The 17,687-nt window shown below is 36.0% G+C and overlaps 2 protein-coding genes and 1 long non-coding RNA gene across 8 annotated transcripts; 2 read left to right on the top strand and 1 right to left on the bottom strand.

Annotated features, from left to right (window-relative positions):
* Positions 1-24: 24 nt before the first annotated feature.
* Positions 25-10,374, top strand: Fancd2. 3 transcript variants are annotated; one of them, XM_046618259.2, is made up of 17 exons: positions 25-409; positions 483-626; positions 1,577-2,702; positions 3,030-3,300; positions 3,689-4,048; positions 4,195-4,555; positions 4,906-5,339; positions 5,685-5,776; positions 5,887-6,064; positions 6,375-6,635; positions 6,715-7,039; positions 7,124-7,439; positions 7,562-7,768; positions 8,154-8,451; positions 8,603-8,820; positions 9,002-9,210; positions 9,342-10,374. In XM_046618259.2, the coding sequence occupies exons 2-17, from the start codon at positions 618-620 to the stop codon at positions 9,447-9,449; spliced, it is 4,773 nt and encodes a 1,590-aa protein (XP_046474215.1). In that variant the 5' UTR covers positions 25-409; positions 483-617; the 3' UTR covers positions 9,450-10,374. The 3 variants fall into 3 exon arrangements, with proteins under 3 accessions (XP_046474215.1, XP_046474216.1, XP_046474217.1); XM_046618260.2 differs by lacking the exon at positions 483-626; XM_046618261.2 differs by lacking the exons at positions 25-409; positions 483-626; positions 1,577-2,702; positions 3,030-3,300 and adding an exon at positions 3,333-3,400.
* Tango2 (transport and golgi organization 2) lies at positions 9,250-17,206 on the bottom strand. 4 transcript variants are annotated; one of them, XM_046618274.2, is made up of 5 exons: positions 16,279-16,300; positions 15,925-16,121; positions 10,431-10,680; positions 9,985-10,203; positions 9,250-9,864 (listed from the first exon to the last, which is right to left on the bottom strand). In XM_046618274.2, the coding sequence occupies exons 2-5, from the start codon at positions 16,064-16,066 to the stop codon at positions 9,645-9,647; spliced, it is 831 nt and encodes a 276-aa protein (XP_046474230.1). In that variant the 5' UTR covers positions 16,067-16,121; positions 16,279-16,300; the 3' UTR covers positions 9,250-9,644. The 4 variants fall into 4 exon arrangements, with proteins under 4 accessions (XP_046474230.1, XP_068990710.1, XP_068990709.1 ...); XM_069134609.1 differs by lacking the exons at positions 15,925-16,121; positions 16,279-16,300 and adding an exon at positions 17,062-17,206; XM_069134608.1 differs by lacking the exon at positions 16,279-16,300 and having other exon boundaries at positions 15,890-16,019.
* Positions 11,978-12,725, top strand: LOC138190680 (uncharacterized). The gene is made up of 2 exons (XR_011176721.1): positions 11,978-12,272; positions 12,630-12,725. It is a non-coding gene; the product is annotated as an uncharacterized lncRNA (long non-coding RNA).
* Positions 17,207-17,687: the final 481 nt, after the last annotated feature.

The raw sequence follows: 17,687 nt of genomic DNA, 5'->3' as shown, positions 1-17,687 counted from the left end.
GCATACTCACTCGCTTCCATGCGTGTGTGTATCTGAGTCACGTGGCGACGCATCTCGCTACATTATATCAAAATCAGTGTGATATCCTCAACTTCGTACATATCTCCCTAGCCCTAGTTACTTTTATACATTATCTGTGCCAGTCCAAACAATGTAAATTGGTAACGCAAAACGCGGGAGCCGTTCCCTGTTATCTATACGCTTGTATATTTCGTATTCGTCATATATCGCTGGCACGGCTGTGGCCACAGTCTTCGGCCACCGATCGCAACTTGTTAGAACATTCTGCTCATCAACGAATTTGATACACATTTAGCAATAGTTTTCTCAAGTTTTTCTCCAATTAACCTGGTGTACATCTCAATCGTACAGTTTGTTATAACAAGTTATTATTTACAGAATCTGACAGGTGAGACTAACATACATATTCCCAATACTTTTGACATTTTCCAATATCGAACTTTGTCCATTGAGATTTTCAGACACGTTTTGGCGGACCCAACAGCCTATGCATGTAGTACGCTGCACGGTACAATTCTTAAGCACTGAACTCTACAGTGTTCATAAGCGCCCGCGTATATGTGTAGTTATAACTTGACATCACACTGCAGGAAGCGATGTTATTGGTACGTTTCGTAAGATCCGGACCAATCCTGTTTTTGTTTACAGCGGTGTTTGAAATCATTTCTGAATGAAAACAATAAAATACTATCTGTTGATGGTAATTTTATTGTGTACGTCTATATGCATATTGTTACCGATTCAAATTACATTCTTGAAATTCAATAATTGCGAAAATTTTGAGCTTTAATCAAGTCTTCACATCTATACTATCTATACTTCTATACTAATATTATAAAGAGGAAAGATTTGATTTTTTGTTTGTTTGTTTGTTTGTTTGAAATGAATAGGCTCCGAAACTACTGGACCGATTTAAAAAATTCTTTCACCGTTGGCAAGCTACACTATTCCCGAGTGACGTAGGCTATGTTTCATTTTCAAAAAAATTACGGATGCTTACTAAAACTTGAATAATCTAACCCAAGTTGTAAAAAAATAAACCAAAAACTTCCTTCAATCGCGTGTGCTGCAAAAACTATTAATGATAGAACAAAATGATGTATTACAATTTTTCAGGACACATCACTATCTATAAAAAATGTCGCGACAGCATGTCTCTATCTTTTATAGTTACGTCACAATAAGCGTCCTTTTATTAAAAACTAGCAGCCCATCCCGGCTTCGCACGGGCATATAATAATATTATGTAATAATATAAATATTATTTTATTAGAAACTCACTGTAAACATTGTGTATTTTCTTTTATTATATTATTATATGCCCGTGCGAAACCGGAATGGGCTGCTAGTCCATTATAAATTTGAGTTTAGATCGAGTATCTGTTTATTTTTCCCCAGTTTGAATTCTATACTATTTTTCGTATCACTACGTTTCATATTTACTAATTCTTGTGCTTTGTATGTTATTTTAACGATTTTAAAGTGCTACTAGAAACAGGTATAAAAAAGTATAGAGACGAAATTTAATAGAAGATTGTTGCTGCTAATGTTGCAGTTAATACATGCAAGAATGGATAAAAGAAGATTGAAGAAGATGCCAAGTCTGCTTGGTCAGACCGGAACTTCTAGGCTGTCGATCAATAATCAGGATGAACTCTGCGAAACTAAAAAACAAACACCATTGAAAGAAGGATCTAAAACCTGTGAAGAAAACTTGACAGATGATTCAGGAGATGAATCTCCAGTTTGGTCCAGTTCAAATAGAAAGAAAGGAAGAATGCTTACCAGTACGCAAATGTCAGAATCAAGAAATGTGGAAAATGTCAGTCAGCGTGCAAGATTAGCGAGTGTTTCGCCCGAGCGCGTAATATTTTCAGAAGATTCGGATGACAATGGAACCTTTGTAACGAAATCAAAGAAGCTGAATAAAAGTAAAACTCCTGCCAAGGCATCAAAAAAATTAATTGCCATTAGCCCTGCTGTACCTAAAACTCCAGAATCAAAACGTAAGAGACTACGTAGAAGCAATTCTTCAGATTCAGAATGTACTCCAACTGTTGCAAGTCGGAAAAGGAGAATAAGCGTCAGAACAAATACTCCATCTAAAATATCTGGCAATAGTTCTGAAACTTGCTGTTCAGTTGAGAGAAATTCAGAAGAAGACGAGGATACCGAAGAATTTCAACCAGTCAACAGGAAGCAATTGAGTGGTGCAACCAGGAAATCCGCGGTGAAGAATTCCAAAGAAGATGAGGATATCGAAGAATTTGAACCACTCAGCAGGAAGCGATTAAGTGGTGCAACTAGGCAATCCGCAGTGAAAAACATGACTACTCCCCAAAAGAGAAAAAAAAATGAACGAATTGGTAGAAACAAACCAGATGCTATAAAAGATGAAAGTACAGATGATGACATGTTTAACGAAGGTTCACCTAAAAAAGGCTCACGAAAACATGGGAAAATATCTCCGTCACAGTTGTTAGATAGCCCTGCAACAAGATTGCGGAAACGCAACTGCATTGCTGAACAAAAGAGTTTATCAAAATCTCCCCAACATTCCAGAATGTCTCGCGGCCAAAGTGTTAAGAAATCACTGATGGAAAAAAATGTGGCTAATTATTTGAGGCAATTCCTAAAACACGCTGGTATCATTATTACTGACGACGGCCCCAATGAATTATGTAAGAAACTTGGTTTTTGCGATGCTGAAAGTTGGTACAGTAGAGCGTCGATTATTCGATCGTCAGTTATCCGAATGATGGTTTGGTTTATCCAAAACGTCAGTTATCACTCATCCGCAGAGCTGTGAAAAAGCAAACCCCGATATTGAATCTAATGTTTCATGTACATATTCTATTACATTCAACCAATAAGTGTTTTTTTCCAACAATGTTTGGTTACCCAAATTTTCGATTACTGGAATGATGCCCAGTTCCAATTGGGTCTGATAATCGACGCTCACTGTACTTTCTTCATATAGTTACTCCTCTAACTATCTTACCTTCCAGGTAAAAGTCGCTGTGATATTGTTAATAATTTAAATAAGTTACTGAGCTCAAAACAATACGATAAAGAGGAAATTATTAAACATTGGACACAATACATCGAGAATGTAGATAATCTTCAAAATGTATTAGAACAAACTGTGAATGATAATCAAGATGTTTTAATTGATGAGAATACTGAATCTGTTGCACGAATTCTACTACATGTTTCACCTCTTCAGACAGGCATTTCTGTATCGCTTTTGGACCGACTTGCTATGGCTGTACTCGTTGAGTGAGTACTTTCCCTATTGTTAAGACCTATCTGTCATCCCAATGTGTACTCAGATACATAAGTCTCCAAATTGATTTTAGAGAAGAATGTTTTTCACAATGTAAGTTTATTTCCTCATACTAGTCACCAAGTCCTAATTTTGGAAAGAAAATATCCAATGTCTATATTATCCCTATCTTCGGTTTCTCTGTATTATAAAAACAACAGTTAAACATTTCACCAATTTGTCTATAACCATATACCAAAACGTTTTTTATAACACTTCTTTCCGGGAACGTAGTGATAAACCTTCGAATTGCTCACCATGAGGCGCCCAGCCCTGATGCCTAAGAAAGCATAACAAGAAAGTGTAGTCCCTAATATTTTCTAATTGTACACATACTTTCAGAGAAACGCCAAGCGATGTTCCTTGGTCAGGTACATTATTAAGACAATTCAAATTCTTGGAACAGATTGTCGAACCCAACACGTTTGTCGTAAAGCTTCAAGAATTGCTGGAATCAGCTCAAACGTGTTTTCAAAGTGAAATAATATCGTACTTACCCGACATTGTCATTGATGCCCAGCATCATATTATTGGTGAAATACTCAGTAAGCTTTTAGATGACAACCCAGAATTGACAGAGGTCATACTGGATTGTATATCCCGTTTGACCCTGAGTAAAGACTATTTGGGAAGGATTAGAGAGAAGTGCTTCGAATTGCTGCAACAGAATTTAAAATTGAATGCCGTTCCTACTATAACAAGGTTTTAACAATTGAATTATTTATCTTTCTACTACGAATAGAGATACAAATAATTCAATTCTGGCTCAGTATGCTCTTCTATTCTAATACCATATTGCTCTGCTCAATAGGTTGCTACTGTATTACAATTATGTGTTCATATTGTAGATTTATTTTGGCCGAGTCATTACTTCCGGAAACTTGTATAAAGGCCTTAATGGCTATTCGATCCATAGACATGCAGGCACTTGCTGGTGAAAATATCGAAGAATGTTTTACCAATCAAGTTCTGACTGTTGCTGCCCTAAAAAGGTCAAATCAAGTGTCCAAGCAAATAGCTGATGCTGCATTAACTGTTGTGCAACGTGTTAAAAAGGATCCAAAACCACTGGACCTGATTATGTTGTTACTCAATTTCTCAAGTAACAGTGCAAAAAAAAAGAACGTTGAGACTTTGGTGAAAAATCGGGTCCGATCTGGTTTTTATAGGCCCAGCTTATTAAAATCTCTTTATTACGATTATAAAGAGGTATGTAGTGTGTAATTGACTATAATTTCACTTCTCGTCAAACTTAAGGAAGTTCATATGTTGAAAATAAGCCCTGTTTTTGAATTTAATTACGAGATAATCCCACATTGATTATTTGTCAAATTAATACATCCATAAGAAAGCATAACTTTTCTAGTAGTGCTCAGAAATTTTAGTAATTTATTATCCCTAATATCATTATTAATTTAGTACAAAAGTATTGATTCTCCACTCAGCACTAACCTGATTAAGTTCGAAAAATTTATATCATTAAAATATTATGAAAATTGGGTGGTATAGGATAATACAATATTATGTCTTCACCAAATAAAAATCGCGTTTTCTTTAAGGTGGCTAGAGATTTACAGTCTGTGGCAATTACTCTGGCCTCTCATCTATTAAAAGCTGGTGATCGTGTGTATGCTGAATTTGCAATTGAATGGTTTCGATTATTATTTCTAAGTCAAGCCGAAACTGTTCACAAGCAACAAGAAGTCCTTGCAAAAATTATCAAATTAACTATGGCTGGAACGGCAACATCAAAAAATGCCCTTGCAATTCTCAGTAAGATGGCACGTGATGAAAATGAAAGGAAACATTTACAAAAACATTCCCATCATCTAAGGACTCTTCTTGAAGAAGTTGATGAACTCGACTTGGAAGAGGTTGCTACTGTCAGCGATTTGTTACACGGTTTATGCATGAGTTCTAATTCAACGTCAGAAGCACTGCAAGCTGACTTGGACATTGTTCTATTGAAGCAACTGGCTGCGTCAAAACCAGTGTGAGTAATAGCAGATATTTATTCTTGTTCCATGTTTTTTCAAAAATTACTATAAGAGTTTCGCTTCCAGTGCGACCAGTTTGAGTATGTTTGTATGCTAAGATGTTTGGCTAGAACAGTCTTGCTACTTTATTTAAAAAGTCTACCAAAATATTAGCTACAAAGAATATTCCTAAAATATTTCTTTATTACCTTATTGTTTCCTTATTTAAATGACAGGTAAATCATGTATTTTCGCCCATTACACATAAATTTATGAACCATTTGAACGATATATGAAGGTAGGCATTGCAATATTTAATACTTTATTTTCAATTAAAGCTGCTAAATTGAACGTTCATTTAGGACCAAATGCAAGGGTGTCTTAGGAGCACTAATGGCTATTAAACATGCAGCAGCATATCCAAGGACCGTAGAACGCGCATTACAATTATTTGGCAAGTCGAAAGACTTTTATTGTTATTATTTGAAATGAAGTATAGATATTAGTAATTCAGGGCATGTCACTGGGATGTTGATTGATTCTATCACTATTTATTTTGTTTAGAGCAAGCAATAAAGGCTGTGAAGAGCTGCTCCAGGGCTCGGGCTTTGTTTTATGACCAAATGGCAGATATTATTGCAAATACCCCGGACTTTGATGAAAAACTTTTGAAGGAAACTATCACGGATCATTTTACAGCTGAGTTATCTGATCTCTATCTCACAAAAGTGACAGAGTATAGGTAATGATTTTGTCTAGATATATTCATTTTTTTTAGTACAAAATTAAAATATTTGAGCGAAAATACCTTGGCCATTTCTATTCTAATATTGGTAATATCATACTCTGATTACGTACAGAACTGAAAAGATTACAAATTCACAGCAATATTATACATACCATTAAGTTTACCATCATCATATCTTGTCACAGACAGTTCTAATTTGCGTAAAGTAATGAAGCTTATTCCCGGGAACAATTTTGCGGAATCAAAAATGACAATTTCAAAAATCTAACATAAGAAATCAAAAGGTGTTTGATATTTTCATTAGTGGACCTTTGTCGGTGCGATTCTCACTTAATTCAGAAGCGGAATCACCCGTGGATGATGAATTTGGAGTGAGTTTTGGTGATGGTAAAGACGGTTCAGCAGTGTCGGCCTTATTTCGGCTCATTAAAGCTTGTCACATGAGAGGAAGTGATGGTGACCTATCATTGATTGATGGTCTATTGGCATGCCCAGTTTTCCTACCGAAAGATCTCAATGACCCGGATGAAGCTTCACTGGATCAAATTTTTCATTGCATCAATTGGTAAGCTATTATGTCTTTATGATAAATGCAAATAGTAAAATCTTCTTAACGTAAATTTCTGATACAATATCTATTAAAGGTTCAGAGAAACAATTAGTGGCTTTGTAACTCAAACAGACAGCACAATGCAAAGAATTTTACTAAAACGGTTGGACCACTTAATGAATCTTCAAGCCGAACTAAGCATGAATTTAGCAATGACTGGATCTCACTATCAACCACCAGTATGCTATTTCCACTATTTTCCATCACCGCCGTTTTGCAAGGTCGAAAAAAGAACGGGCAAACGTGGTAATAAAACCTCTCTAGACAAATCCGGCAGTCTTTCTGAATGGTCTTGCTGGGAATCAGGTTTTGATCTAATTTCGAAGAACCCTGCTTATTTTAGACAGCTAGATGCAAAGGTATACAAATAATGAGTCCAGTCCTGTACAATCATTTTATTGCTGCTTTGAACTGGGTTCTTTCCAATAATTTCATGTTTGCAGATAGCGCATCTTCTCGATTTTTCGATGGAAATAAGATTGACTCAAAGTAGACCAAAAACGATCACAATAGCTCAAGTATGTTTCATAGTTAAGGAACTCTTGGGAATGTTGGAAAATGAAGCTTCTCAATCGTTTATGAGAGATTTGGTTGGATTATTGCCCAAGGTATGTAGTAAGTTGGACCAGGTAATAACTGAGTTACGTGATAAAGATGATATTCAGAATAGAGAATGCTTGCAATTACTGTTGAGTCTTCTGGCTGCAATTTTCAATTGGAAAGGATTTCATAACTTTGTGAACAACCAAATGCTGAGAGGTGAGTTTTCCTTGGGAAAGCATATTTATTATTTTAACCATGCAGAGATATAATGTTTAACAAAAATTCTAAATAATGCATATCTGTTGAGTTGTATAAGAATAACGAACAAATAATTTCAGAGGCATTGAGGATTGTTGCAAGTCAGACTGATGAAATGAACACGTTATTGCGATCCTGCAAAGAATTGGTAACTCAATCATGTTCATATGTCGAATCATTAGCTGACGTTGCTACGCGAATTCCTGTTGCAATTGCACTTGTTAATTTGTATGAAGCTTTGATACAACATTCAGAAAGTCTCGCTAGTCAACATAGAGGAAATTTGGGTAAGTGATGTTACAGCTGCACTATCTAAAAACATTTACCATTTGCAACTTGATATTGGTTTAGTATTACACCTGATAGTTTACAATTTCAGTTTTCTCATCATAACGATTAAACCCATTATTTATACCAGTGTACAGAAACTCATAATGATTTAATTCAATAAACTGAGGAATACGTAACTAATTTTGCTGTACCTACTTAGACAGTATCTGAAAAAATAATTTACATGGGACTTATATAAATAAAATGATAAATTTATTCACTCCTTTCATTTTGTCAAATTTGTATTGTATAATTAACCTTTAATATCGTACTCAATACTTTGACATGTATCGTTTGTAGAAACTTTTACTGACTTAAAATATATTTTGTGTCCACTGATAGCAAAAATGGCGTTTGGATTTTTGTGTCTTGATTGGCCTGAAGATAAGCGGAATATTTCATCCTATAGATCTGCCATTAAGACTCTTTTGAAAAGTTGGCTCAACAATGAACCGGATCCCTTAGACACTGTGGTAACACTGTTAAAGTGGTTGCCAGAAGAAACTGAGAAATTGTCAAAACCTCAGGACTCCTTAGCCAGAATACTCTCTATTACCAAAAGCACCTTCAATTTACTGTTCAATCAAATTTTTTTAGGACTAATCGAAGGTGTCAAGAAATCACTAGATGTAGTTAAAAGGTAACCATAATGAAACAGTAATGTATAGGCATTGTTTATCGTACAAGATAGATATATTTTAATTTATTCCCAATGTATTTGGCTACAGTCAAATGGTATAAGTGGTTGAATTTGGTGAATACATCAGAAGTATACGCTTATTTCTTTTTAGAGATGGCGAAAGAATACAAATTTGGAATTCTGTTGCAACTGGTGTGCAAAGAATTGTTCGAATTTGTAAGATGATGGAGGTCAAGGCCAATTGGCTCCTATTTTTGCAACGTATTCCCGTGTTATTGAGGTTGTTCATAACTTCTGGCATGCCAGTTCTTGAGCATAACTTGAAATATCACGTCGAAGAAGTAACGGGAATTGTAAAACAATTGCAAGGTACAAATTTCATTGTGCATAATATTTGTGAGGTAGTGACAACTATTTGTTCAAAACCACATTACGAGGCACAATTTTTCTTTATTGAGCGAGTGTAATTATATTTTTTTTTGAGTATTAACAAATTTCTGTACCTAGGGAAAAAATCAATTTATGATTAAATGTTTATAAACTTACACAGAAGGAACAAGGTATCTCCACGTTCTGTGTTGCCACAGCACGGTAACAGGTGACACGACTTTAGCCAAATACGTTCCTGTTGCCAAATCAACACTCGAGAAATTAGTCTTCAGTGTAAAAGGAATGCTTGTGCTGAACAACAGTTCGCAGGCGTTTTGGATGGGGAATTTGATAAACAAAGACATAAAAGGACAAGCAATTGAAATGGAGGTTTGTAACGTTGTAATTAGTAAATAATTTGAAACTCACTATGATTAGTAATTTTATTGACACAGAATTCCGTTAATGAAGGTACATACACCTTTAGATCTTGAAAATATCGATTTTCCATTGATTTTCAGCAGAATACTGAAGAGTCAACCACTGTGTCAGCTGGCTCCATAACAGATATGTCCGAAGAATTGCTTACGGATGGGACAGATGAAAGTACAGACGAGGAGATCGAGTGAATGGAGTTATCTGAATCCTTTCTCGTCTTTTAATTTTCTTATAATTAGTTACATAGTATTTTTACTTTTGAGGTACAATATTGTTTTTAACCTTAAACAAAGCTTAACATTATAATATTCAACCTTTTTTTTTTGAAAAGTAATTTTAAGCTATAAATCTGGCAATCCGTAATGAGTTGATATATACAGTATCTGTTACATAAATATCTGTAATTCTGTCGTAAAAGTCTGTCTCTTCCACGACGCATCTGGCGTTAAAGTTTCTTCTACAAAAGTAAGTCTGTTCGATCCGTCCACCATCAATATTGAGTGTGCTCTAGTTCCGTACTCTGCATCCTGGATATGAACGAAAACTGAACTCAAATCTTTATACCAATTCGGAGCTCTACTTTCGAGTTCTGGGTCAGGCAAATGTCTACAGAAGGAAAGTTTTTACATTAGAATTTCTTATTTTTTACAAACTAATTTTTAAATATTGCTATTTAGAAATAAATCTAAAAGAGCTACTACTGTGCAAGTTAATCGATTTCTATACTTTTCATTCCATCTGAGGAATTCTATGAGATTTTCAATTATTTTGTCTTGGTCCAAAATAGTTGCGTCCTGAACGATGTTTTTAAATCTTTCCTTCCCTAACGTAACTTTTTTGAGAGGTCGACTCGTAGGACTATTACCAAAACCTAAAATGGTATCCAGACATTTTTCTGGTCCTTCAGAATTTTCGGCGCTGCATAGGAGAGACACATGAGTATTCCTGACGAAAAACATTGTATGTCAATTGAAGCCGTAATAAGTGAAAAGGCAGTCATTTTTGTACTGGGACTAACATCACCAAAACTTATAATGCTTGTGATTTTAATTACTTATATATTTTTCGTCAAAATATAAAAAATAGTTTGTTTACAATAAAAATCAGTTTTATCAATCTTCGTAAATATAATGCGTAATAATATAAGTCGTAAACACTCGGATGTAACATACCATAGATTGACCAATATTAAATTGAAGGGATTATAGATTTGTTCATAACGGTTTTTTTCATAAAGATTTGCCAAGTATTTATCTGCGGATACATCTGAAATAATGTAATCTTTGACAAGATAGCCGCGGCCCTCTCCTGGCGTTGTGGTCGATCTCTTTTCTCCGGTTAAATTTAGAAGGGCGCCAAATCGTCCTTCCGTTGATAACGCTAACCAGGTACCGCCCTCCTTGCCTGGTTCCATATCCACACCTATTATATATACATACTGTTTATCAGATAAGTCGATAACGAAATCAAATATAGCATAGATAAGACCAGAGTTGAGAATGATTATCGGGCGTACTCTGTTGATATGATCGTACCGATGAAATCAGACAAAACTAACTGCTTCTCTTTACTTTTTATAGTTTGACGCGAATTATCACAGCGTTATTATTAATTTTATGAACCTATATAGTGATGCACTATATCGACGTAATTTCGCGGGAGGAATCGATTGCGCGCAGTTTGGAGTCGCTGCGAACGACTACCCTCTGCATTTTTTCGGTCCATTTTCGGACGATAATGGAAAATTCTAAAATACATTTATTGGGACTCTATATTGTCTTGAATTCATTTTAAGAGGTAAAATGATTGCGCATCGTCTAAAGTTGCTGCGAATACCGAATTAAAAGTTTTGGCCTAAAAACTAAAAATTTCCTCCCATTTTCTCAACTATTGGTCCTAAGATGTTCCATGCGTTTGTTTTGCATTTCTAAAGGTTCAAGTAGGAGAAGGAGCATTCTGAAAAGCGAGTCTAAGACGAGAAGTTTTTCAGCCCAAACATCGCAGAAAAACGATAGCCTTCTGATTTTGTAGCGACATTAGAGCAGATTATGTGAAACGTATACAAAAAGTACAGAACTCACTTGGTCGGGAATAAGAGAGTAATCGACATTATCGAGGTAACACACGTAGAATCATTCAGCGCCCATTACAAGTATTGATGATTAGTAAAAAGCAGAAGAAATAGCAGAAGCATTACTGGAAAACCAAAATTATATGTGATATCAAACGTATAGAATAATATCGTGTCTGTTAACGTGATATTATGTATATTTGTCGAGATATAATACACTGAGGAATGGATTCAAGCATTATTCAAAATCTGGCTGATTTGAACCAAAAAAATTCAAAGGGATAATCAAAAGCTGCAATTTTTACGTGAATGAAATTTTTTTCCAGGAATGGATTTGGTGACCCTTTCTAGACTAGTTGATTCCTCAGGTACGCCGAAAAAGCATCAAAAAGTAAAGAGGCTAGGAACCAGCAGCAGAATTACAACGATAAGGTGCATCCACGGATCGAGTCCAGCATTATTAAATATCGTACAAATTTTCACCTAAAATCCAAAACGATAAGCCTTACTGTGTTTTATTAAAAATCTTTTTGTCTCAGAATCGACTTGTATGATCTTTCCTAGTCTAATTGCAACCTCAAGAGTGCAAAAAAGTTATCTAGCGCAACAAATGACTAATAGTTGAAGGTAGTAGCCCGGTGTGACGGGTTCAAAAAATCGATTTTTTTTTTCACATTTTTCGGAAGAAAAACATCTTAAAAATATGCTATAAAAATTTCAGACATAAATTTTAATTATTCTTAAAGTTATAGCTAAAATAAGAGAGCGCGCCGTAGTGTGTATGAAAGCGTGTGACACGCCAGCAGCAGCTGCTCTGACCGTCCCCTCTTTTATTGTCCGGTATACAATACGTATACCCAGGTATACCCCCGGTATAACCCTGAAAATGACAACTTTGAGGAAACGGAAGGACTGCTCTATGCACCAGGCATAGCTGATTAATGTAAGTATAATTTTATTGAAAAAAATCTGTTGTCAAAACTTTAAAAGCATTTTTCTCAAAACCATGTTTTCGAAAGTTCGGGGAATCACTGACTCAAAACTATTCAACCGATTTAGCTAAAAATTTAACCCGTTATTCTAGACACACATATCTAGATGCCGAAGCCTTGAAACATTTAATTTTTAAATTATAAACTATTTTATTTAAACAATTTATGAAGAAAAAAAATTAGATTTTGAGAACTTTTTTCACAAGTCCGCCATTTTGTTTTTGTTTTTTTATTTTTATGTATATTTAAGGTTCGGGACCTAAAATGAAGTCTACAGAATAATAATCTCTTTGAATTTTTTATTTCAGATGACTTTGGAAGGCTGTGTGTTTCCCCGAACCAACTCATCTTTTCTTTGAGGACTCCATATTGACGTCAAAAATTTTAAACAAATTAATGTAAAATTAACTTTAAAAAAATTTTTTTATATACTTCAAAACACCAATAAAAACATGTAAAAACTTTAAAACGATAGCATTTTATTTACTTTTTAAAAAAAAATCATGAAAAAACGTCTAAATTTCGGTCGTCACACCGGACTACTACCTGAAGGAATACAAATAACAAATCCCATGAAAATTAAGTGTTTATTTATTTAATTATAAATTAGATAAAATAGAGACAATGCAATATCATACATCATCTATTGTTTTCTGTGGAGGCGTGTTGTACCTATCCAGAGGCAGAAACCTGAGTTATATTTCTAATCTATGATAAGGACTATCTGATACAGTATTTTTCTTATTCTGCTCAAGGCAATGTATACTGCACAGTAGGGGTGTGCGGGTACGCGAGATTTCGGGTACTCGAATTCGGGTTCGGGTCGGGTTTCTTGGCAAACCCGAAATCTTCGGGTAGTCCGGAAACTTCGATTAGTCGAAAAACGGCGGGTAGTCCGAAATTTTCGCAAACCTCTGCTCACTTTAGAAATCCCGGTATTTTTGGAGAAGCGAAAACAGTCACGAGCAAAATTATTGAAAACTCCGCAATTTTCGGCAAACCCAACATTTTTGAGGAACTCGAGAAGTTTGGGTAATCCAAAAGTTTCGGATAATCCGAAATTTTCGGGTACCCGACCCGAAGAATTTCAGTACCCGCACACCCCTACTGCACAGCAATTTCCACATATAATAATAAAACTTTGTGCAATCTTTGATCCGATTTTTGCGGTCCTTTTCATCTTTCACTTTAATATTATTTGTCAATTTGTTAAATTAATACACACTGACAATCGAACACTTGTACTACATTCAAGGTGCTGACTTATGAAGTATACTCAAATTTCTTACTACTCAAATAAAATTAATTACACAATCAAAGTCCGATTCATATTCAAATTTGAACATATCTATGTGAATATTCAGTTGCATATTCCATTCATAATTACTTTCGTTCCGTTTCAGCAGCATCATATAGTTCGTCGTAATTGTAGTTTGACATGTATATAACTGTTTTTATAACTGTTTTATTGTAATTTTGTACATACGTGTGAATTATTTTTTACAATTGAATAAACATATTTGGAAAACAACAAACAATGCAGGGTTAAACGAATAGAACAATTCTAAACAGCTATAGTCGCTGTGACCACCCGCCGATACTGTTTCTATGAAAAAGAGATATTTATCGATTATCCGATGACCGCCATTTGTCTCAGTCATCATGGGCACACAATAAATAATCATGTATATTTGCCACTACTTCTTGCTTAGTCATTATGGATAGCTCACATGAAGAAGTATTTACGGTCGCGTTTCTATGCAAAGAAGCTGAGAGACAAAGTCGAAGGAAAAGAGAGTGGGTACACGACATCTGCAAGGACAGAAATGTTCACGGCGAATACTACACAAAAACATGCTTTTATAAAAATATCGATTTCACCGCAACCCTTAACAGACACCCTTAAAATCTCGTTTTTCAACAGACACATTGAGGTCCTTTTGCGTCAGCTGCGGATTTAAAAGTGTTATTGTTTATTCATGAATCTGAAGAAAAAAAATAAATGGATTGTATATATGGGCAATTCCACCAATTAACGACAAATGAACGGAACGTCAGAAATTCGATCTGAAATTTTAGTCTTTAATAGCTTATACTCAGATTGGATAGTCCACCGAGTTTCAGCCCTTTGCGACTCACCGGTGGCGATAAATCAGACATAGTCCGTACGCTAGGGGTTGAAAGATATGCAATATATATCCCGTGCGGAAATTGAAACCAGGAACTGGCCGGGTACTGGTCAGTTCTCCCGGTTTCAAACCGGGCGCTGAGCAGCCTTTCCGGCCAGCTCCCGGACAATAGTGTTACTCTTAAATCTGAGTGAGAAAATGTTTTTCATGTATTTTAAGTGAATAATAATCAGAAAACCCGTTAGACGTCCCTATTGAATATCAACTAAAGAGTTCCAGGAGCATCTTATTTAAGACACAAACTGATCTGCTGGCAGTTGTAAACACGAAAAAAAATTTTACTAACAATTATCCATCATAAATTTGATAAAAAGGAAAAAAAGATTAAAAATCAAATGTGTCCGATCTTCCACTCAACCGACAATGCTCATCTTTCGCCAGAATTTTTTTTTCTACCTAAACTAACTATTTCGGGTGAGGCCCGTTGGAAAATCGAAGTTTTTTTTATTTTGAAACACCCTGTTATACATATAATATATGTATAGTAAAAATGAAATAAATTTTAGCTCAAAATATACTCTCTCATTTCTTATGCATAAAAATTAATACGCAAAATAAAAAACAATCTTCACGAAATCGGCATTATACCCGAACTATAAAAAAAAAAAAATTTTCACACAAAATAATCCGTTGATCATAACTTGTTGTTCTAAAACTCACATTTACTTTAATTTCCTTAAAAATGAAGCAATTACTTACGTAACATTTATTTAATATCTGTAGGATTTATTTAAGATGTAAAAATGAATACATTTATTATTCGCAAGAACAGCGGAGAGAATGAGAAGAATCCTTGAATACCATAACCATTTACACCAAAGTAACGCAGGTTGCCCTATTTTCATATTTGGGATGAATTTCGGCATCGGTCGGGTGATCACATTAAACGGTGGCGATGCGCGGCGATGCGCGGCGCACCGCCGAAATATTCCCAACCTGGAACTCGCGAAAAATCGCCGCGGTCCGCCGCAGTCTAGTGTGAACACCTATATGGATAACTGTATGAGCGAAAATTTCGCCGCCGTCCGCCGCGGTCTAGTCGGCGTCAGCCTTAAGTCTGCCGTAAAGCGCTGCCCATGGGCGCTGCCGATCAGTCATGCACCAGAGTCCCAACGAAGCATGTATCATGAACTAGCGTACGATCTGATGCTACAGGAAATGTTATCTGGGTAGGGACCTCAGACCTCTTGACTCATGTGAGTTTCGCACTTGCCTTCAGGTCGTGCGGCACTTTACACTAGTCAGGAAATCCTTATATTATGCGCATTTGCTATATATGAAAATAACTATTGTATCTTACATAATGCAAATGGAACCAGCTGATAAAGGTGTTACTGGATCGCTATAACACGGCCTCTTTTGCCCTTAAGCCCACTTACCCGCAAAGCACTGGTCACAATATACTATTTCGTACCTCCCAGGCACCTAGGATAATTTTTCCACCAATGAGCCGTTGCAGTTGGTCGTTTCAACGATTCATCTCGATTCGATGCCAATATTATTCGATAGGTATCCCCCTTCGCTTCGGCATTTCGATAAATAAACATGATACACATGATGTTACGATGTCACGCTAACTGCCAACACTCCACACAATACTGATGCGTAGAGCTTACAGAAACGGAGAGGACACGATTCCATAGAGTTATCAGCCCAAGAAACACCAGTGTATGAAAGTTGCTTTTAAGATGTCTGTTTTCAGATAACTTACTGACTTACTGACTGATAACTTAGCCAAGATACCTAAAAAACGTCCGCTAGGAGTTACCTTGTACAAGTTGTCTAGAAGTCAGCCGATCAAGGCCACTACTAGTTTTTGAAGTGAAAACTTCTTTAGCGGCGCTTGGCACTTTTGTAGATGGGTACAAAATGTTAAACTCGCGTCAGAAAAATTACTGATCGAAAAAGCGTAAGACGGATGGAGAGGGGGTAATATCCCCCTCTCTTTCTACCGTACGGCGAAAATGTATGCCTGCTCCGTCTGTCTCGTTTAAGTGGCGATGGGCGCCTGGGCTTATCCAGTGCTTTGCTAATCGAGTGTGAAAACGTGTATGAAGTATAAAATCATAAAGAATACGATTCCAAACAAATAATTTCAAATGACAATAAATGAAATAACATAATAATAAATAATCTTCGTTTTTCAGAAAAACCAAAGAAGAAAAGTAATAAAAATCGGAAATATCAATGTGCATGGCGTCAGCGTAGAAAAAAATTGAAAAAAAAGATTCGAAGGAAGAAAATGAAGAAGAAAAAGAAAAAGACATCGTGAAAATCAACGGGCATATTATTTGTGTAATATAAATTGTCATGTTTGTCTACGATAGCGCAATAAATGAATATTGTATTTTACCACATAAATGATAGTACTTTTATACTGATAAATAAAACAATTCGTGCGAAATTATTCCCTAACCATTCCAACATATTCAAAAATGCACAACGTTGATGTTTAAGTTTTCACTTCTGCCGGCACTCCCGGAGTACAACCCGTCCTATTTTTTTGTGGCCGTAAATTTTCGGTCTCTGATTGGGTTTAAAAGACCCCTACCTTGCTAATTGGACCCTCAGGAACTCAGAAAACGCAGCGAAAACAGCGTAGGACCAACAGGAGAGAAATGGCAAGCGAAAAAGCACCTGCTGAAAAATGTCGAAAACACAGGTTCTCGTTTTTCGGCCGTAACTTTCGATGCGTTGATCGCAGCGTATTGGGACTGCGCCCAATCGATTTTTCTCGCAAAATTACGTCGGAATAGTGCATGAAAGCATTTATTTCGGCACTTTTCGAAATTGCGAAAATTTTCGCCAAAAATACAAAGGGGTTACTTTTTTTTCATTTTTGGAGCCGAAAATTTTTGGTCTCAGATTCGATTTGAATGACCCTTACCTAACTAATTGGACCCTCAGGAACTCGAAAAACGCAGCGAAAACAGCGTAGGACCAACAGGAGAGAAATGGCAAGCGAAAAAGCACCTGCTGAAAAATGTCGAAAACACAGGTTCTCGTTTTTCGGCTGTAACTTTCGATGCGTTGATCGCAGCGTATTGGGACTACGCCCAATCGATTTCTCTCGCAAAATTACGTCGGAATAGTGCATGAAAGACTTCATGAAAGAATCTGTTACCGACGAGTGACGCGAGCCTCTTCCGGTACATACATCGGGATTTCTCGGAATTC

Source organism: Neodiprion pinetum, chromosome 3 (assembly GCF_021155775.2).
Source record: "Neodiprion pinetum isolate iyNeoPine1 chromosome 3, iyNeoPine1.2, whole genome shotgun sequence".
Taxonomy (NCBI): domain Eukaryota; kingdom Metazoa; phylum Arthropoda; class Insecta; order Hymenoptera; family Diprionidae; genus Neodiprion; species Neodiprion pinetum.
Note: the sequence above shows the minus strand (reverse complement) of the source record. Positions and strands in the feature narration are given on the sequence as shown.